The 21,883-nt window shown below is 48.3% G+C and overlaps 3 protein-coding genes across 12 annotated transcripts in view; 1 reads left to right on the top strand and 2 right to left on the bottom strand.

Moving 5' to 3' along the window:
* The window catches only part of LOC111857535 (actin nucleation-promoting factor WASL-like), a 35,494-nt gene extending 31,470 nt beyond the window's left edge, over positions 1 to 4,024 (top strand). For all 3 annotated transcript variants that reach the window (XM_072709977.1, XM_072709976.1, XM_072709975.1), the window contains 5 exons: positions 350 to 392; positions 1,570 to 1,723; positions 2,632 to 3,161; positions 3,256 to 3,367; positions 3,679 to 4,024. In XM_072709977.1, the coding sequence (XP_072566078.1) occupies positions 350 to 392; positions 1,570 to 1,723; positions 2,632 to 3,161; positions 3,256 to 3,367; positions 3,679 to 3,740 (901 nt within the window). In that variant the 3' untranslated portion in view covers positions 3,741 to 4,024. The remainder of the gene's footprint in view (positions 1 to 349; positions 393 to 1,569; positions 1,724 to 2,631; positions 3,162 to 3,255; positions 3,368 to 3,678) is intronic.
* A 2,263-nt stretch (positions 4,025 to 6,287) lies between these two features.
* On the bottom strand, positions 6,288 to 9,286 carry lmod2b (leiomodin 2 (cardiac) b). Its single transcript, XM_023838808.2, has 3 exons — positions 9,017 to 9,286; positions 7,446 to 8,792; positions 6,288 to 6,614 (listed from the first exon to the last, which is right to left on the bottom strand). Exons 1-3 carry the CDS (start codon positions 9,284 to 9,286, stop codon positions 6,588 to 6,590), a joined length of 1,644 nt encoding a protein of 547 aa, XP_023694576.1. The 3' UTR covers positions 6,288 to 6,587.
* Positions 9,287 to 13,306: 4,020 nt separating this feature from the next.
* LOC111857663 (ankyrin repeat and SOCS box protein 15-like) lies at positions 13,307 to 17,614 on the bottom strand. Of its 8 annotated transcripts, none has more exons than XM_023838748.2 (10): positions 17,465 to 17,614; positions 17,080 to 17,222; positions 16,892 to 16,944; positions 16,688 to 16,819; positions 16,077 to 16,235; positions 15,615 to 15,860; positions 15,195 to 15,366; positions 14,333 to 14,897; positions 13,867 to 14,020; positions 13,307 to 13,784 (listed from the first exon to the last, which is right to left on the bottom strand). In XM_023838748.2, the coding sequence occupies exons 2-10, from the start codon at positions 17,181 to 17,183 to the stop codon at positions 13,609 to 13,611; spliced, it is 1,761 nt and encodes a 586-aa protein (XP_023694516.1). In that variant the 5' UTR covers positions 17,184 to 17,222; positions 17,465 to 17,614; the 3' UTR covers positions 13,307 to 13,608. The 8 variants fall into 8 exon arrangements, with proteins under 8 accessions (XP_023694516.1, XP_023694532.1, XP_023694550.1 ...); XM_023838764.2 differs by having other exon boundaries at positions 17,080 to 17,185; positions 17,465 to 17,564; XM_023838782.2 differs by having other exon boundaries at positions 16,892 to 16,941; positions 17,080 to 17,185; positions 17,465 to 17,564.
* Positions 17,615 to 21,883: the final 4,269 nt, after the last annotated feature.

Below are 21,883 nucleotides of genomic sequence, written 5' to 3'. Positions count from 1 at the left end.
TCAGCGTGCTTGTGTGTGTCTGTGGTCTGTGTGTGTCAGCGTGCTTGTGTGTGTCTGTGGTCTGTGTGTGTCAGCGTGCTTGTGTGTGTCTGTGGTCTGTGTGTATCAGCGTGCTTGTGTGTGTCTGTGGTCTGTGTGTATCAGCGTGCGTGTGTCTGTGGTCTGTGTGTGTCAGCGTGCTTGTGTGTGTCTGTGGTCTGTGTGTGTCAGCGTGCTTGTGTGTGTCTGTGGTCTGTGTGTGTCAGCGTGCTTGTGTGTGTCTGTGGTCTGTGTGCACATTCCCCTGCTTCAATTCACTGACTGTCCCGTCTGCCTCCCTATTCCCCCTTGTTCCTTTGTCTCTCCACAGGCACGTCGGCCACGTAGGATGGGACCCAAACACAGGCTTCGATGTGAGTACAGCCCCCATCCGGCAGGGCGGGACCCGCCTTCGGCAGCCGTCATGGGACAGAGGGGGGCTGTGTTGTTGCTGTGACGTCGCCTCGCAGCTGAACCGCGCGTTGACAAGATTCCCTGTGATGGCAGATTCCTGGTAGATGCTGTAATGGGGAAAAGCCTGGAACTGGAGGCTGAGATTCCAGGGGCAGAATCGCTCCCTTCACTAAAGAAGTGGGAAAAGCTTTGCTGTCTACTACTAATAGATTTATTCAGTATTATTTTTATTATTAGTAGTATTAATAATATTAGTTTTGGGAATATAAATTTCATTTCTCATTAGAGGATTTTACGATCTAGGTCAAACTGTCAAAGGGTAGCAACAGAAAGACGCTTCTCAGAATCAGCAACCCTCAGAAAGTGAGTCTACATCTTTGACCACTACGCCACCTACTGTCCCCTAGGTGACACTGCTGGTTTCAGAGGTTACTTCGAACAGCAGTGGGAGGTGCAGGTAGTTTTATTGTGTACATAGGGAGTCATTTTGTTACTCCTCTCTGGAAGGGTTGTCATTATTTTTATCACAATGCCACATAGTTTAAATATCTAACTGTGGTCACAAAGGAATTGTATCAGCTACAGAACCTGGCGAGAGTGATTGGGGGATGTAGTCTGCACATTTACTGACAAAGAGAGGATTGTAAACATTGATGTCCGGACGAATGCAACCATTGTCCTGCATCATATTGCGATTTCTGGGTAAGAAGCTTTTTTTCCCATCTGGTAGAAATTCGCGTGATTCCCAAACCATATCGTGCCTGTATCCCTTGGAGTGTAAATCTTGCGGCCCCCCGGAGAGCAGATGAACGCGTGACCAATAAGAATAACAGAAGCAAATACTCAGGGATTTAATCTGAACTGGCATTGATTCAACTAGTGCAAAAAATAGAATTTACTTTTTGTAATCAGGATTTCTGTGTGTTGTGGAACAGCAGCATTTCCTTATGCCGCCACTAGGTGTCGCACAGGGACATCGCCGCAGCATGATGGGATCAGTACTGTTCAACATGACTGTAATTCACTGTCTTGCAAGACGGGGCTTGCACCATCTGTCGGTCACGTAAAAACAGTGGTCATGCCTCCCCCCACCGTGCTCCGGATCATGAGCCACCTTTCCTCCTCGATTTTCTCCAGCTGAACAATCTTGACCCGGAGCTGAAGAACCTCTTTGACATGTGTGGCATCTCCGAGGACCAGCTGAAGGACAAGGAGACGTCCAAGGTCATCTATGACATCATCGAGAATCAGGGCGGGGTGGAGGCCGTCAAGAACGAGCTTCGCCGGCAGGGTGAGTCTGGGGCCAGTGTTTGAGGTGGAGGGGGTCGTTGCTGTTAATCCCCGTTCACACACACCTTTCCCAGTAACTGTTATGAACCAGACTCTACAGCTATCGGGGGGGGGGGGGGGTAAAGCCAGACTCTGCAGCTATGGGGGGTTAAATTCTCCTCCTTGTTTATTTAGCTTCTCTTATATCAGATATGGACCTCGATTCCAAATCCAGGCCGTGTTTTCAGTTCTCCCAGGCAGTTAGTTTATTAATCACTGATTCTGATTGGCCAGAGGCTTCACAGCTGGCTCAGAGGTAAAGGAAGGCTGGGAAATCGGCAGGGCTCGGACCTCGAGCACCGTGATTTGAATAACCATGTGCTACATGTCTGAGTGGTTCCTCAATCTCCTCTTAACTTAGTTATTTATAACTGAATAATTAGTAATGATCACAATTTTCCATGTAGCTGTCAACTGAAAAGCAACAACGAATCTTATGAAAAAATCTTTTATTGTTGTAATTTCAGAGTAACCTAGAGAGACTTTTTTGAAGGCAGCTACAGTTGTGAGCCGTTGAGCAAATGTGATGATTTTGATTGGTGGAGAGCGCTGACTGATCCAGGTGGCGAGATAGGAACCCGTCTGCTACAGTTTATGGGCCTGAGATTGTTGCACGCAATGAGTGACGCCTGTCAGTCTGTTGGGCAGGGTGGAGTCACATCGCCACCTTCTGGCTAAATGTGGCATGATGCTTACTTAGAATTTTTCAGCAACCTTGAGCTCTGGATATCAAGTGTAATAAAGCGCTTTGACTTCCTTGTAGGGAATTTCTCTGCAAAAAGTCACTGTGACATGAGACTCCCCAGTATGACTGTGGTGATTTAATAAGAGGCGGCTTTTTTTCTCCACCCCGCCCCCCCCTCCCCACAGCTCCCCCACCTCCTTCTAGAGGTGGCCTACCTCCTCCACCACCTCCTCACAGTTCAGTGGCCCCTCCTCCACCCCCTAACAGAGGAAGAGGCGCGCCCCCCCCGCCTCCCTCCCGAGTGCCCACACCTGCCCCCCCGCCCCACTCCCGAGTGCCCACACCTGCCCCCCCGCCCCCCTCACGGCCCGGCATGGGCACTCACCCTCCGCCCCCACCGCCTAACCGAGGCCCTGGCCCATCACCGCCCACCCCCGCCTGCCTCCCTCCCCCTCCACCCCCCCCATCAGCCTTCGGTGGGCCCCCGGCCCCTCCCCCACCACCCCCTCCTCCGCCCCCTCCCCTGCCCCCAGGACTGGCCCCACCATCCGACCTGGACTCCACAGAGGCCCCGGGGGGTAGATCGGCACTCCTGGACCAGATTCGTGGGGGGGCACAGCTGAAGAAGATGGACGCCAGCAGCAAGCCAGCCGCGAGCGGGGGGGGGCGGGGCGCCCTCCTGGACCAGATTCGGCAGGGCATCCAGCTGAAGAACGTCAGTGGGACTCTCGGGGGCTGAGGGTTTGGGTGAGGGGAGCAGGTGCTGTTCCCCCACCAGGCAGCCGACCTCCTGTCTTTCACCTCCCTAGGTGTCACAGGAGGGTCCTGATTCGACCCCTCAACTGTCTGCCGCCTCCTCCGGCATTGTGGGAGCACTGATGGAGGCCATGCAGAAGAGAAACGTGGTCATACACTCTTCAGGTAGGCACCTCCCCCGATGCCCTGCCCCCATCTGTGAGAACATGCTTCTTATCAGCTTATAATTAAAGGCGATTGGTCAGTTTCATAGTGGTTCTCAAACTGTGGTACATGAGCTCCCCCCAGTGGTAGATACCTGTCATGACATTGGTCGTAATGGTGATGGACCTAGGCTTATATTTACTGCATAGTGGTATTCGGTGTAAAAAGTTTGAGAACAAATGGCTTCGTATTTTATGTTTACAACAGATTTTCTTTGTGAATTTGTTTTGCGATTCTCACTGTTCATCTAAACTTAATATTTGGTTTGTTAGACGAAGACGAAGATGACGATGACGAGGAGGACTTTGAAGATGATGACGAATGGGATGACTAGTGAATTTTTACAAAATCATGCAGACAAATTCTTCTCATTTCTCTAAATGTTATTCAGATTAGTATGTAAATGGTCTGTCAATTTGCTGTATATATTTGTAGCCTTTTTAAGAAGAAAAATTACTTGTGCAATACCTCACTTGATCCAAGTTTTTTCTCCCCCATCAAGATTCCCTCCGGCAAATTCATATTTTATATGGACCATTTATAACCTCGTTCCTTCGCTGAAATGAAATTGTACAAAAATCAACAAACTGACTTATTAAAACTCTGATCAGTGCGAGACACTGTTTTCATAGTGTACTTTTCTCTACTTGAAATTTCCATATTTGAATTCTTCTTGAAACGTTTATTTTTTCTCCCCAATTCTGCTATTTTTAAAGATGCGGCGCCATTTGCTCTCGCTGTAAATTTAGGCAGATGTGGGCCGTTTTATTTTTGCAGGGATTTAAAGTAAGGAATGAGATAAAACTGCGCCGCAGCGTGGTGGCCGGGGGTCTGGGCCAGAGCCGAGCCATCAGCCGTCCGTCTTCAGGTCCGCTGGCACCTTCTCGGTTTTTATCCGCTCGCACCTCGCCGGCCCGGTTCGTCCTCGGAGCATCTTTGATTTTTTTTTTCTTCCGGGATTTTTCCTTTCGCCACTCACGGGCGTTTCATGGTGCTGCTGAGCGCATCCTAGGTCGCCGAGTCTCCAAACGCGCTCAGAAGCCGCCTTCCTGAGGATCGTCGTCAGAACATTTACACCAGACCTTAAAACTAGGTTGGAAAACAAATTGAACACTAATTTTGTATACATAAATAAATGTAATTATTTACAAAGTGTTTCTTCTTATTCAGTGCAGCTAACAAAATATTATCCTGTTTTTGGTGTGTGTGTGTGTGTGTGTGTGTGTGTGTATGTGTGTTTGGGTGTGGTTGGAGGCGATTGATTCTCCCTTTTTAAATCGCCAAACCGTTTAACTGAATTTTAATCCAGAATTGGAAATGTTTCTGTGATGTGTTTCATTGTTAATCAGGATTCCTCTGACTGCAAGGCTGCCCAAGGCTTTGGAATGGTTCACTAATAATGAATAAATTATTAATTATTATCGTGGAGACTTACTGGGGTGTTTTAAGGTGCAGGTGAGAGATAAAAGCTGTCCGCTGCTTCGCTTGGAAAGAATATGACTTAAATCCCAGCAGAAATCTTTTTTGGTAGTTTGTGCGCGTGTATGTGTGCGTGTGTTCTGAGTGTGCGCGCGCGCGTGTGTGTGTGCGTGTGTAAGAGAGAGAGACGGACAGAGAGAGAGTGAGCTCTGTAAGGTACTGACCTATGTTCCCTTGCTGTGACATGCAAGGCTGTCCCTCCTCTGGTCTGGTGCTGGTGGTGATGTCTGGGCCTAAGGCTGGCGGGGGGGCCGCAAGGACTCCGCGGTCTCTGCGTTTGTTTCCAGCTGAGTCGCGGCTGGCGCCCGTTCCCCAATCAGTAGCGTTGCAGCCCCCCCCCCCCTTTCTGACCCAGTCCTACACTTCACTGACGTGTCCTGCGGGGGTCCTCCCAGCTGTCCCCCCCGAGGCAAAAATAGTCTCAGTTGTCACCACTGAGGATGGAACCTTCCCAGAGATGGCATTTCTCCGCGGTACACCGTGTCCTCCGAGAGGCCGGCGGGCTTCTGGCGGGGCCACCGCTGAGTGACTGGCCTGAACGGTCCGACCCTGTGAAGGTTCCGTCCCGGCTCGGTTGTGTAATTCAGAACCGCTGCTTTATAATTACACCAATATTATGAAAATAGGCCTGTGTCTCGGTGTCATTGTGGGTTCTTAATTTTCATATGCTCATTTGAAGGGCAAAAATCCTGTAACCCACTTAGTCTGTTTTTGTTGTTTTTGAGGTAAGACCACAAATATCAGGCTTCCACATCGTATGTTAAAGTGCTGCCAATCAAACCCCAGTCACATGTAATGCAAACTCCCAATGTCCACAGAAATTCTCTGGGAAGCGTGTCCCGTGGAGGGAGTGAGTTTTAGAAATCGGCTCTTCTTGCAGGTGAGATGTTTACTGTCTAATCATGCCTGCATTCACCACAGTAATATCCGTGTCTATGGGTGGTGTACATGACGCCCCCACGGGGCCCCTGTCTTTGCCCGTGAGCTGAGGCTGCTGAGGCGCAGGTGACTTTAGTTCTTTTGTGTCATCGGTAGCTATTAACATCTAACGACGGTATGTTTTTTTTTTTTGTAGAAATAAACATAAATTTGCGGCCGAGCCTTTGTGAGACAGTTAAGATAGCGCTGCGTTTTCCGTTAACGAATACATAATTTGATTGTATACATATATTTATAGGCTATAAAGTGTGTGTGCGTATGTATAATAATCAAATTAATTACGGGGGGGAGTTACGCACCCCCCAGGTTCATTCCCTCCTACCTACACTTATAATAAAATGCTTAATAATTTCTTCTGTGACAAAGCGTGGTTCGTTTATTCTGTATTTTGTTCAGCCTAATATCATGTGTTTCCTAGCTGTCGCGAGTCGCATTTGATTTTACTCAGAAATCGTGCCTCAGGTTTGTAAAATTGTCACATGACTTTAATGACGTTAAAATATGACTTTTTTTTTGTTAAATCCATTGGCTCGCTTATATAAATAAATACACAAAGGATACATATTTACATTTGACAAGGAAATAAACTAAAATTCACCTTTAAAAGAGCTCGATTCTAATATTATGGTCCATGTCGCAAATGGCCTTCAATAAAAGAAGCTGTTACATTTAACGAAAAGATTGTCGCATAAATAAGTTGAGGGTGGGAAATTATGAGCTACGTGACCCGTCCGCCTCTCCGCTGTCCGCCGCCCGGCTCCGGTTACCGCAGGTACGTTGGAATCTCTACCTGCAAAAGAAAGAAAAACGTCCGTAAGTTCGGCTGCTTCCGGCTCCGGAGATTCGGCGCCCCATTCGGACCCGTTTGTGCAGGAACCTCTGGCTACTGTGGACCTGAAGCGTCTCAATCAGAATGACTTTGACAAGGTAAGCAGAGTGGATATAATAATAATAAATAATAGGGTTTTCTCTTCATGGACGGTGTGTGCCGGTCAGCGTTTTTCTCTGTGTGGTTCGTGCCGGTTTGGCGTGTGACCCGGCACCGGCACCCAAGCCAGCAGCCTTATCAAAGCCGCGAGTCTATTTATGGCCGCCACCAAAGTGTGAAGAACGTACTGTACAAGGCTGTGATCTGACGGCAGGGGCTGGCGGGGAGGTCCACGGCTGTCTCAGAACAACCGGCGCTAAGCTTCTGCAGCTGGTGTCGGTGCCCAGCTGAAGCTGGCCAGTACCGTTAACGTGCGGACAGACAATACTGCGTGAGATGATGAGCGCAGGATGGCGCAATGAGATGTGACGCTGGCCGCTGGGGTATAAAGCGCCCCCCCAGCGCAAAAACCCGCGCCCGTCCTTTTCCAGGAAGGCCGCGTGCGATTTGGAATTTTTACCCGAGAACACCGTTTGTTATGATAGAGCTGATTAATTATTTTTCAATACTAGGAAGGGAATTTTGTTGGAAGAGCCAGAACGCACACCGGATGACAGTGAGAAACGTCCCAGCCAGGGAACTGGAGGTTCATTTGGCGTAAATGAATTACGCGGTTGAGGTGTGTGTATTTTTATTGCTGTTGCCAGGTAACCGTTTAAGGGAAGGCAGTGGACGTTCAGGGCACGCCCTCACCCGTTTCAGGGATTTGATGCTGCTGCTGCGGATGGAGGCCATGAGGTCGTCGTGGGCTGACCGCTGGGGCGTCGATGGGCGGGACGCCTCCTCTGACCTCCTGTCGGCCACGGGCCTCAGCGCGCTCTTCAGTTCCTTGAGGATGCTGCTCTCCTTCTCCTTGCCCCCTCCTTTCTTGCCCTTCCTCACTTTCAGCTTGTTTGCGCCTCCCCGCTGCTTCTGCTTCTCGTGCTGCCGGATCACCTCTGCGATGTTCCTGGTCGGCACAGCCTTCTCCGGGGGGGACTTAGATGGAGGGGGCGGGGGTGGAGGTGGAGGAGGAGGAGGAGGTGGGGCTACAGGCACAGGTGGAGGAGCCTTCTTGGTGATATCTTGGCGTGACAGTTTTGGGGACGACCAGGGTGAGGACCAGGGCGAAGGCCTTGGAGACCCATAGGGGGAGGCTGTTGGGGTTCCCTTCTGCAGGGCGGTGGTCCTGGGGTTGGCTGGCCCGTCTGGCCCGCACTGCTGCCTCTGCTCCTGGAGACGCTGCTTCCGCCGCTGGTCCTGGTTCCGGGTGAGGATGCCCGTCATACTCATCCTGGGCCCCGGAAGGTCGAACTGGTAGCCCAGCTTCAGAAGGGTGGTGTTGTCCCTCAGCAGCTTGACCAGCTCCATCTCCGCCTGCCCCCCCAGGATGTGCCTCTGGTTGTGGAAGCGGAGCTCGGTGAGCGTGCGGTTCCTCTGCAGGGCTCGTGCCAGGGCCAGCACGCCCCTTCCCGTCACAAAATTGGACTCGATGTTCAGGTTGGTGATGCTGCTGTTGGCCTGGAGCGTCTGTGCGATGGCGAAGGCCACCTGGTCGTCTGCTCGTGTGTTGGCAAGGCTGAAGACCTGTACATGCGTGTTGGACCGCAATGCGTCAGCAAACCGCACCAGAGTCTGTTGGGATATATTCTCGATGTTGTTCAGGTTGACCTCGGTCAGGTCGGCGTCGTCGGCCTGGATCTTCTCGAGGGTCTCGTCGATGACCGTAGGATTCCCACAAGGCCTGTCAGGTGTGATTTTGATGTTCAGACCTTCAGGATTCTCAGGAATAACTGGTTTTGGGAGTTGCTCCTCTCTGTCCCTCAACCCAAAGCCCTGTGTCTCTTTGACCCTGCTTTCACTCCTACTTTCCTCTCTCACTGCACCTTCATCTTCCTCTTCGTTCTCGGTTACAGCTTCCTCTTCCTCTACCTCACTGTCTTCCTCTTCCTCATCCTCCATGCTGCCTTCTTCCTCAGAGGCGTCACTGTTCTCCTCTGTCACACACTCCTCTGTATCGCCACCCTCTTCCTTGATCCCATCTTCTTTCCTTTCATCTTCCTGTGTTCAGTTTCAAGACAGGAAACAGGTAATTGAGCTTCTCAAGGTACCTTCAAGTTGTTTTCATAATAAGTGCATTATTGCATGAGATAAAAACAAACATGCGCGCATGCAGAGTCGGCGTTCTTTCTCAGCTGATATTACTCCACAACTAAAATTCAGTTTTGTACATTTTCAGGTTGACAAGAAAGATCCTCGGCACACAGATGCCGCATGTCGCTCACCGGTTTGGGGCTGCATCCTGTCCTCTCGTCCTCCAGGAGTTTCCGGGTCTCATTCTCCCAGTATTTCATCAGTGCCTCCCTGCTGAAGGTGCCCGTGGGCGTCTTGGCCGTCTGGTCCTTCTGTCGCAGGCCGACGGGGACGTGCCGGTCGGGGTCGATGTCCGCCAGCTCGTGCTCCAGCTCTCGGAGCTCGTCGGCAGTCAGTGAGGCCAGCAGCTCGTCCTCGTCCACATCCTCGTACTTGTCCAGCTCCCTGCGGTACCCGAACATTACGGCTCCACACCTGGGCTCCTTCTCCAGGCTCGAGCTTGTCCTGTGATCCTCAGAACGGCTCGCAGGCTGACCACCGGAGCGTCTGAACTGGCCCAGTCTGCTCCAGAGGAGTCTTTAAAGGGGGGAGGGGGGTTATGTATAGTGGGGACGGATAACAAAGCGTATGCTGGTGAGTGGGTTTCTTTTTTGGGAAGCTGGGGTCAGTGAGATAGGCTTACAGAGAGAATGTGAGCCCACCAAGCCCCCCCCCCACCCCACCCGGGGGCAGCCTGCCTGCCATCTCAGCCTCTCTACGTCGCTCATGCCCAAAAAAGCCCAGTCAGGACAGACAGCATGACTTAATGGATGAAAACGTCCATGTTTGCTTTTGTGTTCAGAAGACAGCTTCCTATTTTTAGGCTGCAGGTCAGTCCCTGCTGGCATCCCCCTACTGTGATCAGGAGGTTGCTGGTTCAGATCCCCGGGTTGGCAGAGTGGTTTCACTATACAGCCCCTGAGCAAGGCCCTTACCTCCCCCCCCCTCCCCGATAGGTTACTAACCCGGCCTGCTCCATGTGTTTCTTTGGATAAACATGTCTGCTTAATGAGTAAATGTAAAAGAAACTGCAATGCAAAGCAGATGGTTCTGCTTGATGTTTCACAAAGTTTGTCCCTAATGAGTTTGTTGGGCTCATTTTGTGGAGGTTTGCCTGGCCTTGCCGAGGGAGGGGTCGGGCTAGTGACTGTAATGTGAATCGGCATTTGCTGATTCCTGGTAGCACTTTATCACTCATGACCAGGAAATCCGTTTGCCTCGAAACCCCAGATTATGAGCACGAGATACAGAGAACTCGATCTTCTTATTGTACTGGGAAGGACTCGCTGTCTTACAGAACCGGAGGGAATAGGACACCCTCAGCTGTAAACAGCCTCGTAAACCTTAGCTGAGGCGTTGCGTGTTTACTCACCTGAATGAGGGGGAAAAACAGGCTCATGCAGGAAGGAGGTCTTATGGGTGTAAATAAACGCTTGAGAAAGAGCCATCGCTCAGCAATGGCGAGAAGGAGCAGTTTAAGGAGCAAAAGTCAGGTGCTCTGTTTATTTTGTGTTTTTTTTTTAAGGTATTTGAACATCACACAGGTCAAGGAGAGATGGTCATTTTAAATGTGCCAAAAGGCACGAGGTCACATGACTCATCAGAAAGGCTTCCTATTGGTGTGGTGCTGTCAGTGCTGAGCAGATACACACAGCCGAAATGTGTTTGCAGTAATCCTTACTGCGGGTTATGCGTCCTGTCTGGGTTTGCGGCTTCTAAATGCTGCCTGCATGTTTCCGTTACTGAAAATGCCCTGAAGGCAATGCTTTAGCAATAACAGTAATGGGAATAGTTGTATTTTATTCAAACGTCCCAGTGCTGTGAGGAAATTGCATATCTTGTTCTACATGAAAGGCACAGACACACAGATACATGGAAGTTTGATGGAGGTTGGGGCCCCTGGAGCAGTTCGGGTCCCGTGCTGAAGGGCCCCACCGGTGACAGGATCACTCTGGCCGTCACAGCAGAGACCCACAGAAATGTCCATGCCGCCGTGGCTGGCAGGAGAGGATGCTGTGACATGTCATCTCTCACACGATTTTTTTTGGCCCCTATCTGAGGCTCGCTGAAAATGCTGCCCCTCCCCCCCACCCCAGATGCAGTCAGGCCACCCCTTCATCGGGGGCAAAGTGGCAGCCCGATATCGGGGCTCGTGAGCGGGGTTCGTGGAAGTGGTGCTAGGGGTTGGTGGACGGTCCTGACAGACATGGGATCCCACCAAACTGACAAGGGAGGAAATCCAGCAACAACAAAACAGAAAAACAGCCCCCAGAAGAGAATAACCAGAGGAGGAACTGAGATCAGAACCCAGGTACGGGGGGGTCAGAATCTGAAACAGGTCAATATTCAGGTCAAAACACCCCATAAAGCTGTGATGATCTCCCACTGCACTTCTGATAGGTTCTTTGGAATAATTTATCCTGCCGTCTTAAGGTTTTCCGTCATTTAAAGAGGTTCTACTTTAGGCCACTCCCCCATCTGCCGTGTCCCCACTGCTGTGACTTCCCATTGGCTTCTGCATCTCTGTGGGCAGGTCCCTAGTGCTCTGTAGTGCTGTGCAATGTTTCAGGCATCAAGACCTCATTAGCAGGGCCTTGTTAATTTCCATAGTAACAGCTTTTGTGTTCTTTTCTGCACAATAGTTGCAGAAAATGAAGAGCTATGTCTGTCATAAAGAAAGCCGCACAAGGTAATCTGAAGCATCATTGTGTCCTTTGTAGTTAAATTTGTCTAGAGCAATTTTTAGATGGTAATTAAGACACTAATTACAGGTTTTTAGACAAAAAGCATTTTAGCATAATTACCCTGTTAAGCAAGTTAAATTATCTCTCTCTTCTTTGAATTGTAGAAACTGCATTAACATTTGTAAATACCCCGTTTGCACTTGCAAAATTGTATGTTATGCCAAGGATAAACAAAGCCCTTTGCAGTAATCATAACTAGGTAGGGTTAGGGGATGAATTTCCTGTATTTGATGGGAGTGATGTTCAAAACACGTCCCGAAGACAAACCTGGAGATAGCGCCGCTGTAGAAGAAGGCAGCGCCCTGAGGGCATCTCACTCAGTCACAGGTCAATTTCTGCAGCTGTTGTCATGGTGACAGCAGAAGCATCTCTCTGCCTCATATGAGATGTTAAACATGTCGCCCAGTAAATCGGAGCTATGGGTGCAACTTAGTGACGTTTTGGGTCTATGCAGTCTTGGGTTCCCCAAACCGGCAGCGATGTACAAAATTCTGTGACCACTGGGGACTTGTGCGTTCACGCTGCCACCTGATGGTAGAGCGAGGGAACCGACTCGACTCAGTGGAAGTTAAAAATGGACATTCAGGCGTGATGTCTCTAACCACTGAATGTCCTTACGGATAGGTACTTTACAGCGTGGGTCACCAGTCCTGGTCCAAGGCTCTCCCTCTCCTGCTCTGCTGCTTGTCTAATTGTCTAGTGATTGGTGACACCAATCTCCATAATCTGTACCACGGGCTGGAGATCGATATCTCAAAGGGGGCAGCCGTAACATCACCGCCGGCGGTTCCGCTGCAGCAGCCGAACGGCAGAGATATGGATGTTAAGTCATCTTTACTGGGCTTGGTCTTATAGCCCTGTGCCTTTGTAAGTCTACTAAAAGGATTAAGTGAAACAATGGAGAAAATAGATTTTTGTTAACCATTAAATTGGATACAGATCTGTTGACTGGGTGGTGGAGGAACGATAAACTTCGGCTATTCGAGGCTCTGTCACGTACAACAATCAGCGAAAAAATCCTCACAGCAGGAAAATTCATTTAAGCACCTTCATCGTTGGCAGACTGTTAGTATCGTCACTTGACCTTAACTTGTTTAAGCACAGAAAACAAGAGGCGTTTCGTTTCCAGCAAGCAAAGTATATACAGCAGCCAGAGACTGGGATGAAGCACGGGGTGCTGTGTTGCTTGGAATGACCTCCCTGCTGGTCATAAAGGCCGTTTGCGAGGCTCGCTGGAGTGGCGTAGTCATTGGTTTGGTCACCGCTATCTATGACTGTGTCTGGCTGTGAAAACATGAACACAGTAAATTTCACAGGTGTCAGAGAAGAGCTGGAGTAAAGGTGTGTATGTGTGTGTGTACGGATTAGATTTATATTACATTGTGGGGACCAGAGTTTTCCCACATTGAAATGACTGGAGAGTCCCCACAAAGATATACTTACAAACCTGTGTGTGTGTTTGTGGGTTTACTGTATCTGATCAAGACATTTTTTATATACTTGAAAGTTTCCCCCTCTTACGTTCTCCCTGGGGCCCATTTTGTTAATGTTCCATTACTATTAACCCTGATAACATTCTGTAAGGAACAATGCTTTACTATGCGAAGATCAGCGACAGTGGGCTGGGTGACCATACAACACTGGGAACCAAACCAGACTGATAAACATGCACAGAGGTCAGCTTAGGAGATGTCAGAATAAGTCTAAATATGTTTATTTTGTATAAATGAACATAATTTTACAAATTCTGGAAAATACTTACAGTAACAAAGTTTGTTCTTACACAGCAGCAAAAATTGTTTTTACACTCAATATAAAAAGCGTGTCTGCCTGTTGAGCGCCAAAATGAACTATTTCCTGATTTGTGTCCTGTAAGGTTTAACATCACTATCAACCATGCCTTTGATGTAATGAAGGAGAGCTTATTGCAGTTCTTATTTCAATGTATTCTTTTTAGAATTATTATTAGGGTAGTCAGTCATAATTAGGAATATTTGTCTTCACGTGTTTGTGCCGATGTTTTGACTGTACAGGTCATGTTCGCGGTACAGCAGGTAGTCTGTGATCCTGTGCGGGAAGGGGGCGGAGTCAATGACACGCGGGTCACTCAGCCTTCTCAGGGTCACCTGTTTCCTGATGACCAATCGGCAGAGGTGCTTCAAGGGCCGTGGGTTTCCTGTGAGAGCAGCACGCGTTAGCAGCCAGCACGACGCGCGTCCCTCCCCGTGACACCGTCTCCGGTAGCCTTACACGCTCACCCAGGATCTCGGAGATCACAGGCCACTCTTTCTGCCTCTCGAGGATGAGCCTCAGCTTGGTGCACAGGGAAACATGGCCGACGTAATCAAGCAGGATGCGCACTGCATGTCCCGCCAACGGCAGCAGGCAGGATACTCCGATGAAGTTGCAGAACTGTAGAACAGAGATGAGGAAGAAGACTTACTGTCCACAGCCTCTGGGACGCGAAAATGAATATATTTAGGGTAAGAGACACTTTCTTAAAAACACAAAGAAACACTCAGATTAACTCAGGCTAAGATTCAGTGATTTGATCTTCAGCCTTTCATAAATGTGCCACCTTTAATCCAGGTGTTAAGTGGAAATATTGGGACTAACATCCTTCTATTTAAGACACAGCAGTCATAAATTTTTCTGTAAATTAGACGGGGGCTCTGAGGTGGAGATCCTGTCCTTAAATGCAGAGCAATAAATGAGTAAACTCACAGGAATTTTCTCCTCTGGGTTATAGGTCTCGAAGAGTTGGCTGCTGAGGTCACTCCAGTGGGGGTGCCAGGCAACGCTGTCGTCATGGTGACAGCAGAAGCACCTGTCCGCCGCGTAGCCGTGGTTGAGCAGCAGTCGCATCATGATGTCGTCCCGCAGGCAGTACTGCAGGGCCGTGGGGAACACCGTGTCGCTGACCGCCGTGAAGTAGCAGTTGACCTCTGCCTGTTTGGACAGGAGCAGCCTCACGATCTTGTAGCACCCGGCCCTGATGGCCACTAGGAGGCAGCGTAATGGGTCTCTGTCTGGTCTGGCACCGGCGTTCAGGAGCATCTCCGTACATGGGACATCGCCGTTGGACACGGCGAAGTACAGGGGGCTCCGCCTTCGGTCACCGTAGTTCTCGGAGATGTGCTTCTCCAGGACAGTGTTGACCTCATAGCCGTTCTCTATAAGCAGTCGCAGGCACTGAGCGTGGCCTCCGTCCGCCGCCGAGTGGACGGGGCTCTGGCCGGACAGCCGGACAGCCTTTTTGGAGGTAACGGGGATCAGGATTTTTAACGCCCTGTATGGAGACAGAAACTCTGTCACTCCCCGGATGGACCCTAAGCTGCATTGTGCATGAGGGTCAGAACAGGAGCTCTGCCAGGGGCCACCCTCAATGCCTGCACAGAAAAACCTCGAGTCTGCAACATTTTCCAGGGAATGCGGGCGGGCTAAAGGGCGAAGGTGGTGCTGCTGCGCCGCTGGACGTTAAAAGTTGAACATTGACAGGCTTATCTGGTGCCAGTGAGAATACTGACAGATAGTGGCCCTCGTAGGCGGCCCTGTGGATGGGCAGGTGCCCGGTGAGAATACTGACAGATAGTGGCCCTCGTAGGCGGCCCGGTGGATGGGCAGGTGCCCGGTGACCCCGGCCAGGTCAGGATTGGCCCCACGGCGCAACAGGAGTTCCACGCAGTCGGGATTTCCTGAGCCGGCTGCCTCCATCAGCACGCTCTCGCCATTGCAGGCCTGTGCGTTCACGTTACTGCCTGGCAGGAGTTGCAGTAAGTCAGACAGGCAGGGCCCCCAAACCAGATTGCCCAACCCCCACCCCCCCTGAAGGAGACCCCCCCCCGGTCAGCCAGATATATCAGAGGGCGGAGACCATTGCCTTATAGCAAAAACACATAAGCCTTTAAGCTGATTGATATTATATGATGCTCTACTTGCTGATGCTGAATGAGCATTAAGTGATTATTGGCATCTTGGTGGGCAGGACGCTACATAACGACTTTACCATAACGAATGAGCATGTCCAGCGTCTCCAGCCGGCCGTGCTGGGCAGCGACGCCCAGCGGGGTGACGCCGTGCTGGTCCTTCTGGGAGACATTGGCACCGGTCCTCAGTAGCAGCATGGTGAGGTGCCCACAGCCCAGTCGCGCCACCTCGTGCACAGCCATCCACTTCCCCTGGCACACCTGGTCCACCGGGGCGCCACTCTTGATCAGAAGGGACACTATCCCCAGTGACCTCATTCTCACCGCTCCATGGGACAAGGAAGTTCATCAGCGCCATATAAGGGCATGTGTTTAATCATGAACTATTTAAGCTCTGTTTACACAAAATGTGTTTGTTGAGCTCTCCAACAGGAAGTGCTTAACTATTACTTTCTAAACTATTAAAGAGTTAATAGAAGCTTCTGGAAATAATTAAACACACTAATCATGGAGGGTTTCGATGCTGATGAGGTGCCCGTTACCCAGCAGAAGAGGGGACTCCTTTCTGTCGTTCGTGCTGTGTGGAGAAGCTCCGTTTTCCAGCAGGACCTTCACGTTCTCCAGAAGGCCTGCCTGCACGGCCAGTGTCAGGGCTGTCTCCCCATCCCATGTCTTCTCCTCCAGGCCCAGCCGGCACGATCCTGTCGACCACAATCCCAGAATGCCTCACTACAAACAGTATGATAATAATAGTAATAATTCTTAGATTCTAAAGCCAAGGACACATTCCAGTGTTTTTACAGAAGACTAAACCCAACAAATCGGATGGTGTCGTATGAAAAGCAACCAATCAGTCCATCAGCATTGGCGTCATGGGAGTACAGGGCATGCCCCCCCCCCCAAACACCACCCATCAAGTACACTGTCTTTAATTTTAATTTTCATGCCAAAATAAATAATAAATAACTTGAATATTACTATAGCCACCCGGCACGTTTAATAGGAATCGTATCATCAGGATGTAATTTTCCACTTAACGCCGACATTGGGGTGTGATGTGTACGGCTCGCGCGTCATCACTGGGATGTTGCCACGTTCGTGATCATGCTGCTCCGTGTGGTTCCGCGTGGTTCCGCGCCCTGACGTGACTCACCATACATCACCATCTCCAGCACGTCAGCCATGGGCTGCACCGCGGCCGCGTGTAGTGGAAGCCAACCCCGTCCGTGTCGCTCCTCAAAGGCTGCCTGGAACTGAGCCAGCTCCTGGAGGGAGAACATCTCGCCTGGGGGGGGGGCACGACCTGTGAGCTTCTGAGGACTAGCTGGTTTTCACAGGTCAGAGGAGAGGTCCTTACCTTGCTCGATGGCGAGCAAGATCTTCGTATTTTCACTGCTCTGTGTTTTACTGCTGATTACAAGCATGAAATAAGACAAAAGTCTCGAAAACAACAGGTCGAGTAAAACAATAGATATATTATAAAATGCAAACATTTAAGACATATATATTTTGCATTTCCTTGTTGCCTTTCCGTAGATCTGTTACCTTTCCATGGCTCGTAAGCAGTGGGGAATGTAGGACTCCTGAATGCTGAGCTGTATCACGTACTGAGTGACATCATCTTCGTCCACCTCGTCTGTGACGCTCATCGCTTTAGGAGGAACAGCAGAGCTCTCGTTTCTGCAAATCTGTGGTGCAGAGCAGTGTTTGTGCAGAGCATCACTAAAGTAGAGCCCGGGAAACAGGTGTAAAGCATTGCATAGGCTGGTGTAGGCAGGCAGATGTTACATGCATGCTAGTCGTCAGGCATGTTAAACACTAGAAAGAGTCAACCAGCAGTAGCCGGCGCCGGGCACTTTCAGAGGCTTTCTGTTACTGTTTCTGTCCAATTTTAGCTTAGAATTGCATATGAAATCAGTCTAGGTCTCACCTGTGTCCTGGAGCTCGCAGCAAAGTCAGAGGTCTGAGTCCTCAAAAGTGCAGAGTGTTTTTATATTTAGGCCTGACCTGCTGTCATTGCGGCCAAAATCTGAGAATGCGAGTCATGTCATTCTGTCTAATCTGTCTGAAGCTATTAATAGTGTCATTACTCACTGCTAGCGTGACTTACACACAGAGGCTGTGCCTTTCCTTTGCTTTGCTCTATTCTTATCAGGATCTGTTATTACGTTGACCTCACACACTCAGAAAGAGAGAAATCGGTTCACGATTCAACCACAAGCTGCGCACATGTGCTCACAAGGCTCAGATTAAATGCTCTCTGTTCTTTATCAGAAGTGGTTCCATGAAATTTGCTGAGGGAAAAATTATTTTCATAACCTAAACATGATGCAATTTGCCCGTTCTCATCGCAAACCAAGGCCCCCACATGGCGCCCTAGCTAAGCCTCTCTGCCAGTGCCTTCGTATATGTGTATATGTCCTGCAACCTGAGCGATTATCCATACCTACTGTATATAGAAGTATATTGACATGTATGATGTTGCCGACGTACAGTACTACGCTCGCTGAAGGTATTTATGAGTTTAATAAAGTGCAGGTCTCATGATCGGACGGAAATGGCAAATTCAGAAGAGAATTGCTACTTCCTTATAGCAGACTTTATGGTATATGAATGATTGTAAATATGATTGCACACACATCAGGTAGCCGGACTACAAAAGGATGTCTGTGTGTGTCTGTGTGTGTCTGTGTGTGTCTGTGGTCCAGGTATACCTTACCTTGTGGGGACCAAATGTCCCCACAACGTGATGAATACCCTTTTTTTTTTACTTTATGGGGACCAGTTTCTTGGGAAAACTCTATTTTATAAAACTCTGTGACTGCAATGAAAAAACTAAAAATGTAAAAACTCTTGTATTTTGTTTGGTTACTTATGGTTATGGTTATGGCTGGGTAGGCGTTAAGGTTGCCATAGTTAGCATTAGCTTTTTTCCCATAGAAATGACTGAGCGGTCCCCAAAGAGATGATTACTGTGTGAGTGTGTGGTTTGTAGGTGAAAGTTTACAGCTGATTATCATCAGACATTTACTCATCATCGCTCATGTTTTCCTTTCAAAGCATTGAATTATCACACGTGTCAGTTATAAAAGCAAAGATCGTGTCAGCACAATGGTCTGTCAATAAGTCTGGTCAACGTTTATGCACAGTTCCTGGTCCAGTGGTCTAGTGTCAGACGCCAAGGATGTGCTGACGGTTATCGAGCACCTGCCCCATTTGCCCGGACGATTGAAAGCGCCCCCATTTTGAGGTGCTCATTGCCCCCTTTTTGGTCACCGACTTAGAAAACCACAGCGTGACTGAATTTTATTTGGTTTTACCAGGAGAATCCTAGGGAAGGGAACAAGTCATTTCTTGGTGAGTCAGAGTAAAGTCTCAAGTCAAAACATTGCAGCCCGAGTCTAATCATCTTGAGTCATTTGCCCTCAAGTTCAAGTTGAGTCCAAGTCATTCCATCAGTTTTGTCAAGTTGAGTCACAAGTCATCAAGCCTGTGACTTGAGTCCAAGTCGAGTTGCTAGTCAGTGACATGGATCCCCATCTCTGGGTTATCCCCCCCGGTCAAGTACACTCTCAGAAAAAAGGGTAAAAATGTGTACATTTGCTTGTCACTGAGGCTGTACCCTCAAGGGTCTCTCAATTGTACCATTAGCTGTAGATGATTGTACCTTTTAAGGCTCAGAAATGGATTCTGAGGCACATTTCTGTACCCTGCTGTTTGTACCTGGAGGATGTAAGCAAAGGTACAAATTGTTACCCCTTTTTCTGAGAGTGCAGGCTGCCTTATATAAGAGCATAATGTAAAATTATTGTAATACTGTAAGTTACAAACCTAAGAAAATACTGATACAAAACAAAATGTTATCAATAGTGATCCAAGAATAACTTCCAAATATAACAAAAGAATGACTTTAATGATATACCTAAGATAATTCACTTCAGAGTTTTAACCAATAAATGGTTAAATGGTTTAATATATAAACCATTGTGCAGAATTGCAGAATCAATTTGAAGTCCTTGGAAGAACTGAAGTAAATATATAAGTGATGTAAAATGCACGGCGATGTTAAGCAGGCATCTCTCCGTACAGTGTCCCCCGGCAACGCAAAAGGGAAATAAAGCAGCCATCACAGACCAGTTCAGTCTGGTTTCAGCAGTGAGATACTGTTCACACGTGGGACACAGTCCAGTCAACTCTCTGACCCTTTTTTAGCTTACGACATAAGGTGATAATAAGGATGTAAAAAACTATTTTCAGCGGGCAGGGCGCCCAGAAAGGTGTCAGTGTCATCGTAGGTAACAATGTCTTGTTTAATTGAAACCGGAGCATTTACGAAGAATTCACCGTGTTTCTGGGGACATGCCAATTTGAATATATGTTACAGGTGTTGATTCAGTGCAAAATAATTAACACATATTGTCCCTTCTGCCGGGGAACCGCAGATGCAGCGATTACCGCCGTGCAGCGCGAGTAATGCTGAACTTTAAATGAACGGCGAGCACTATGTGAAACCCTCTTGGTAAACGAATATGAAAAGATTTTTTTTTGTTATTTTGTTTTGTTTGTATCTGTTCCCCTCCAGTCACGCCATTTCCGTGTTTTATTTTTTTGTCGGAAAGCACTTTGGCGGTTTGTAGGTCTGCCCGCGTGTGGTCAGACTGCTGGATTGTCTCTGCATCCAAACTGCTGCTGATATCGTATAAGCATCAGAAAATAACAAAGCATATTATTTCAATCTTTGTTATTATTTGTATGTTCTGACAAATTAATGCCATTGTCGATGTGTCTCCAGGTCACATACAAGCAGATTTGTGCAGGATTGTACCTAGAAATTCTGGGCCTCATTATAAAATATCACCTTGCCCACCACCCCTGGCCCCCACAACTTTACTTATATGTTTACAGATTCAAGGCCCCCTGTCAAGTGCTGGGCTCCCTGAATGTGCTGGGGTGTCCATATCCCTCCGACACCCCTGGATGAGTGTATAATTTGGCTGTAGTAATTTCTCAGAAATCCCCTTGTATATAGATATCCTCACAGAAAGCAAAAGCTGTGTCCCCCCCTGCCCTCCAGTGGCTGGGGGGGGGATGGCAGCCAACAATGTCACGTAAAAGTTTGACCTACACTGCATAGGACAGTATGCTTGAAGTGTAATTCATCAATTCAGAATTCGTCATTTAATAAAAAAGCAAGCATTTGCTACCACACTGTCTAAAGAAAGAAAGAAACCATGAAAAAGGTAGATATATAGATGTGCTACAGTAACAAGCGCGTGAAACAACATACCACATTACTCATATCTTACGTAGTGGAAAAGGAAGAATTTAAGAAAAGATAAAACAGGATGAAACAAGTGTAGAGGAGAATACTAAAACATATCTGAGTGAGTTATGACACTTCTAAAGAGCACGGCGTGTTGCTGTCGTTGCTGCAGGGATGGCCGTAACTCAGTGATGTGTTTGGACAGGTCCTGCAGAAATGGCAGTGAGATGGATGTGGTCCTGGAGTAGAAGTCCTCTTTTGGATTGTGGTAATTCCGCAGAAAGGACTTTTCGCCCATCTGAGCGGAATCGCGAGGTACGGGGCTGTCCGCCTCAGGGACAGATAACATCATCCTGCCACTGTAACCCACATTCACATGAAACTGCAAACTTACCGCTGTCCTTCCAAACCACATACATATACCGGTTCAGAATGTGAAGATTTATACATTCCACCATGCCCCCCCTCCCCCCCCTCCTGGTCCCCCAGTCCCCCGGTGGTTTGTAGAGGTCATGAACAAAAGCTTCATGCCTCTTTAAAATACTCTCCACTCTCTCAGAACAAACACTTGGCACTAACATCTCAACCACTGTAATCATTGGAATGCAATGATATACTTATTACCTAGTAGCACAGAAATGCAAAGATTGTATTATTGCACAATCTGATTACAGCAGGTAAATGTCTGGATCACACATTGTCAGAGAGGAAAGAATTATGTCAAAATGGAAAGAAAAAAGAAATAGAAAATGATACTGAGAAAAATTAGATTATTGCTGATTGACAGGTTATAAAACAAATTAAGATGTCAGATTAAATGTTAATTTTTATTAATTTAATTTCAGTTTTAGAGTATTTGCAGACAAGTAAATGTAATTAGCATTTTCACTACTCATAAAACAGCACGTCACCATTTACAACATCCATTCACAAGCTATAGCATCAAAGACTGGATTTTAAATTTTTAACCATGCAAGATTGCCTATCAAAATTAACCAGCTCATTTGAGTAATGTATACACTGATAAATGGTTAGTGTTCATAATAGCTGGTAGTTCTGTCATCTCTCTTGGTGCTCAACTGAACC

The sequence above is a fragment of the Paramormyrops kingsleyae genome, chromosome 3, assembly GCF_048594095.1.
Source record: "Paramormyrops kingsleyae isolate MSU_618 chromosome 3, PKINGS_0.4, whole genome shotgun sequence".
Classification (NCBI taxonomy): Eukaryota; Metazoa; Chordata; class Actinopteri; order Osteoglossiformes; family Mormyridae; genus Paramormyrops; species Paramormyrops kingsleyae.
The sequence above is the reverse complement of the archived record's forward strand: the minus strand, read 5'-3'. Positions and strand labels throughout refer to the sequence as shown.

Excerpts from the sequence above, each read along its gene's own strand:
- lmod2b (XM_023838808.2), bottom strand. The coding sequence starts at position 9,286 with ATGTTCGGGTACCGCAGGGAGCTGGACAAGTACGAGGATGTGGACGAG. Across the intron at positions 8,793-9,016 it reads CAGGATGCAGCCCCAAACCG|GAAGATGAAAGGAAAGAAGA; the intron begins GTGAGCGACATG and ends AACTGAACACAG. Across the intron at positions 6,615-7,445 it reads GCATCAAATCCCTGAAACGG|GTAGAGATTCCAACGTACCT; the intron begins GTGAGGGCGTGC and ends TTTCTTTTGCAG.
- LOC111857663 (XM_023838748.2), bottom strand. The coding sequence starts at position 17,183 with ATGAGCGTCACAGACGAGGTGGACGAAGATGATGTCACTCAGTACGTG. Across the intron at positions 14,898-15,194 it reads GCCTACGAGGGCCACTATCT|GGCGTTAAAAATCCTGATCC; the intron begins GTCAGTATTCTC and ends GTCTCCATACAG. Across the intron at positions 14,021-14,332 it reads ACCCAGAGGAGAAAATTCCT|TTCTGCAACTTCATCGGAGT; the intron begins GTGAGTTTACTC and ends TCTGTTCTACAG.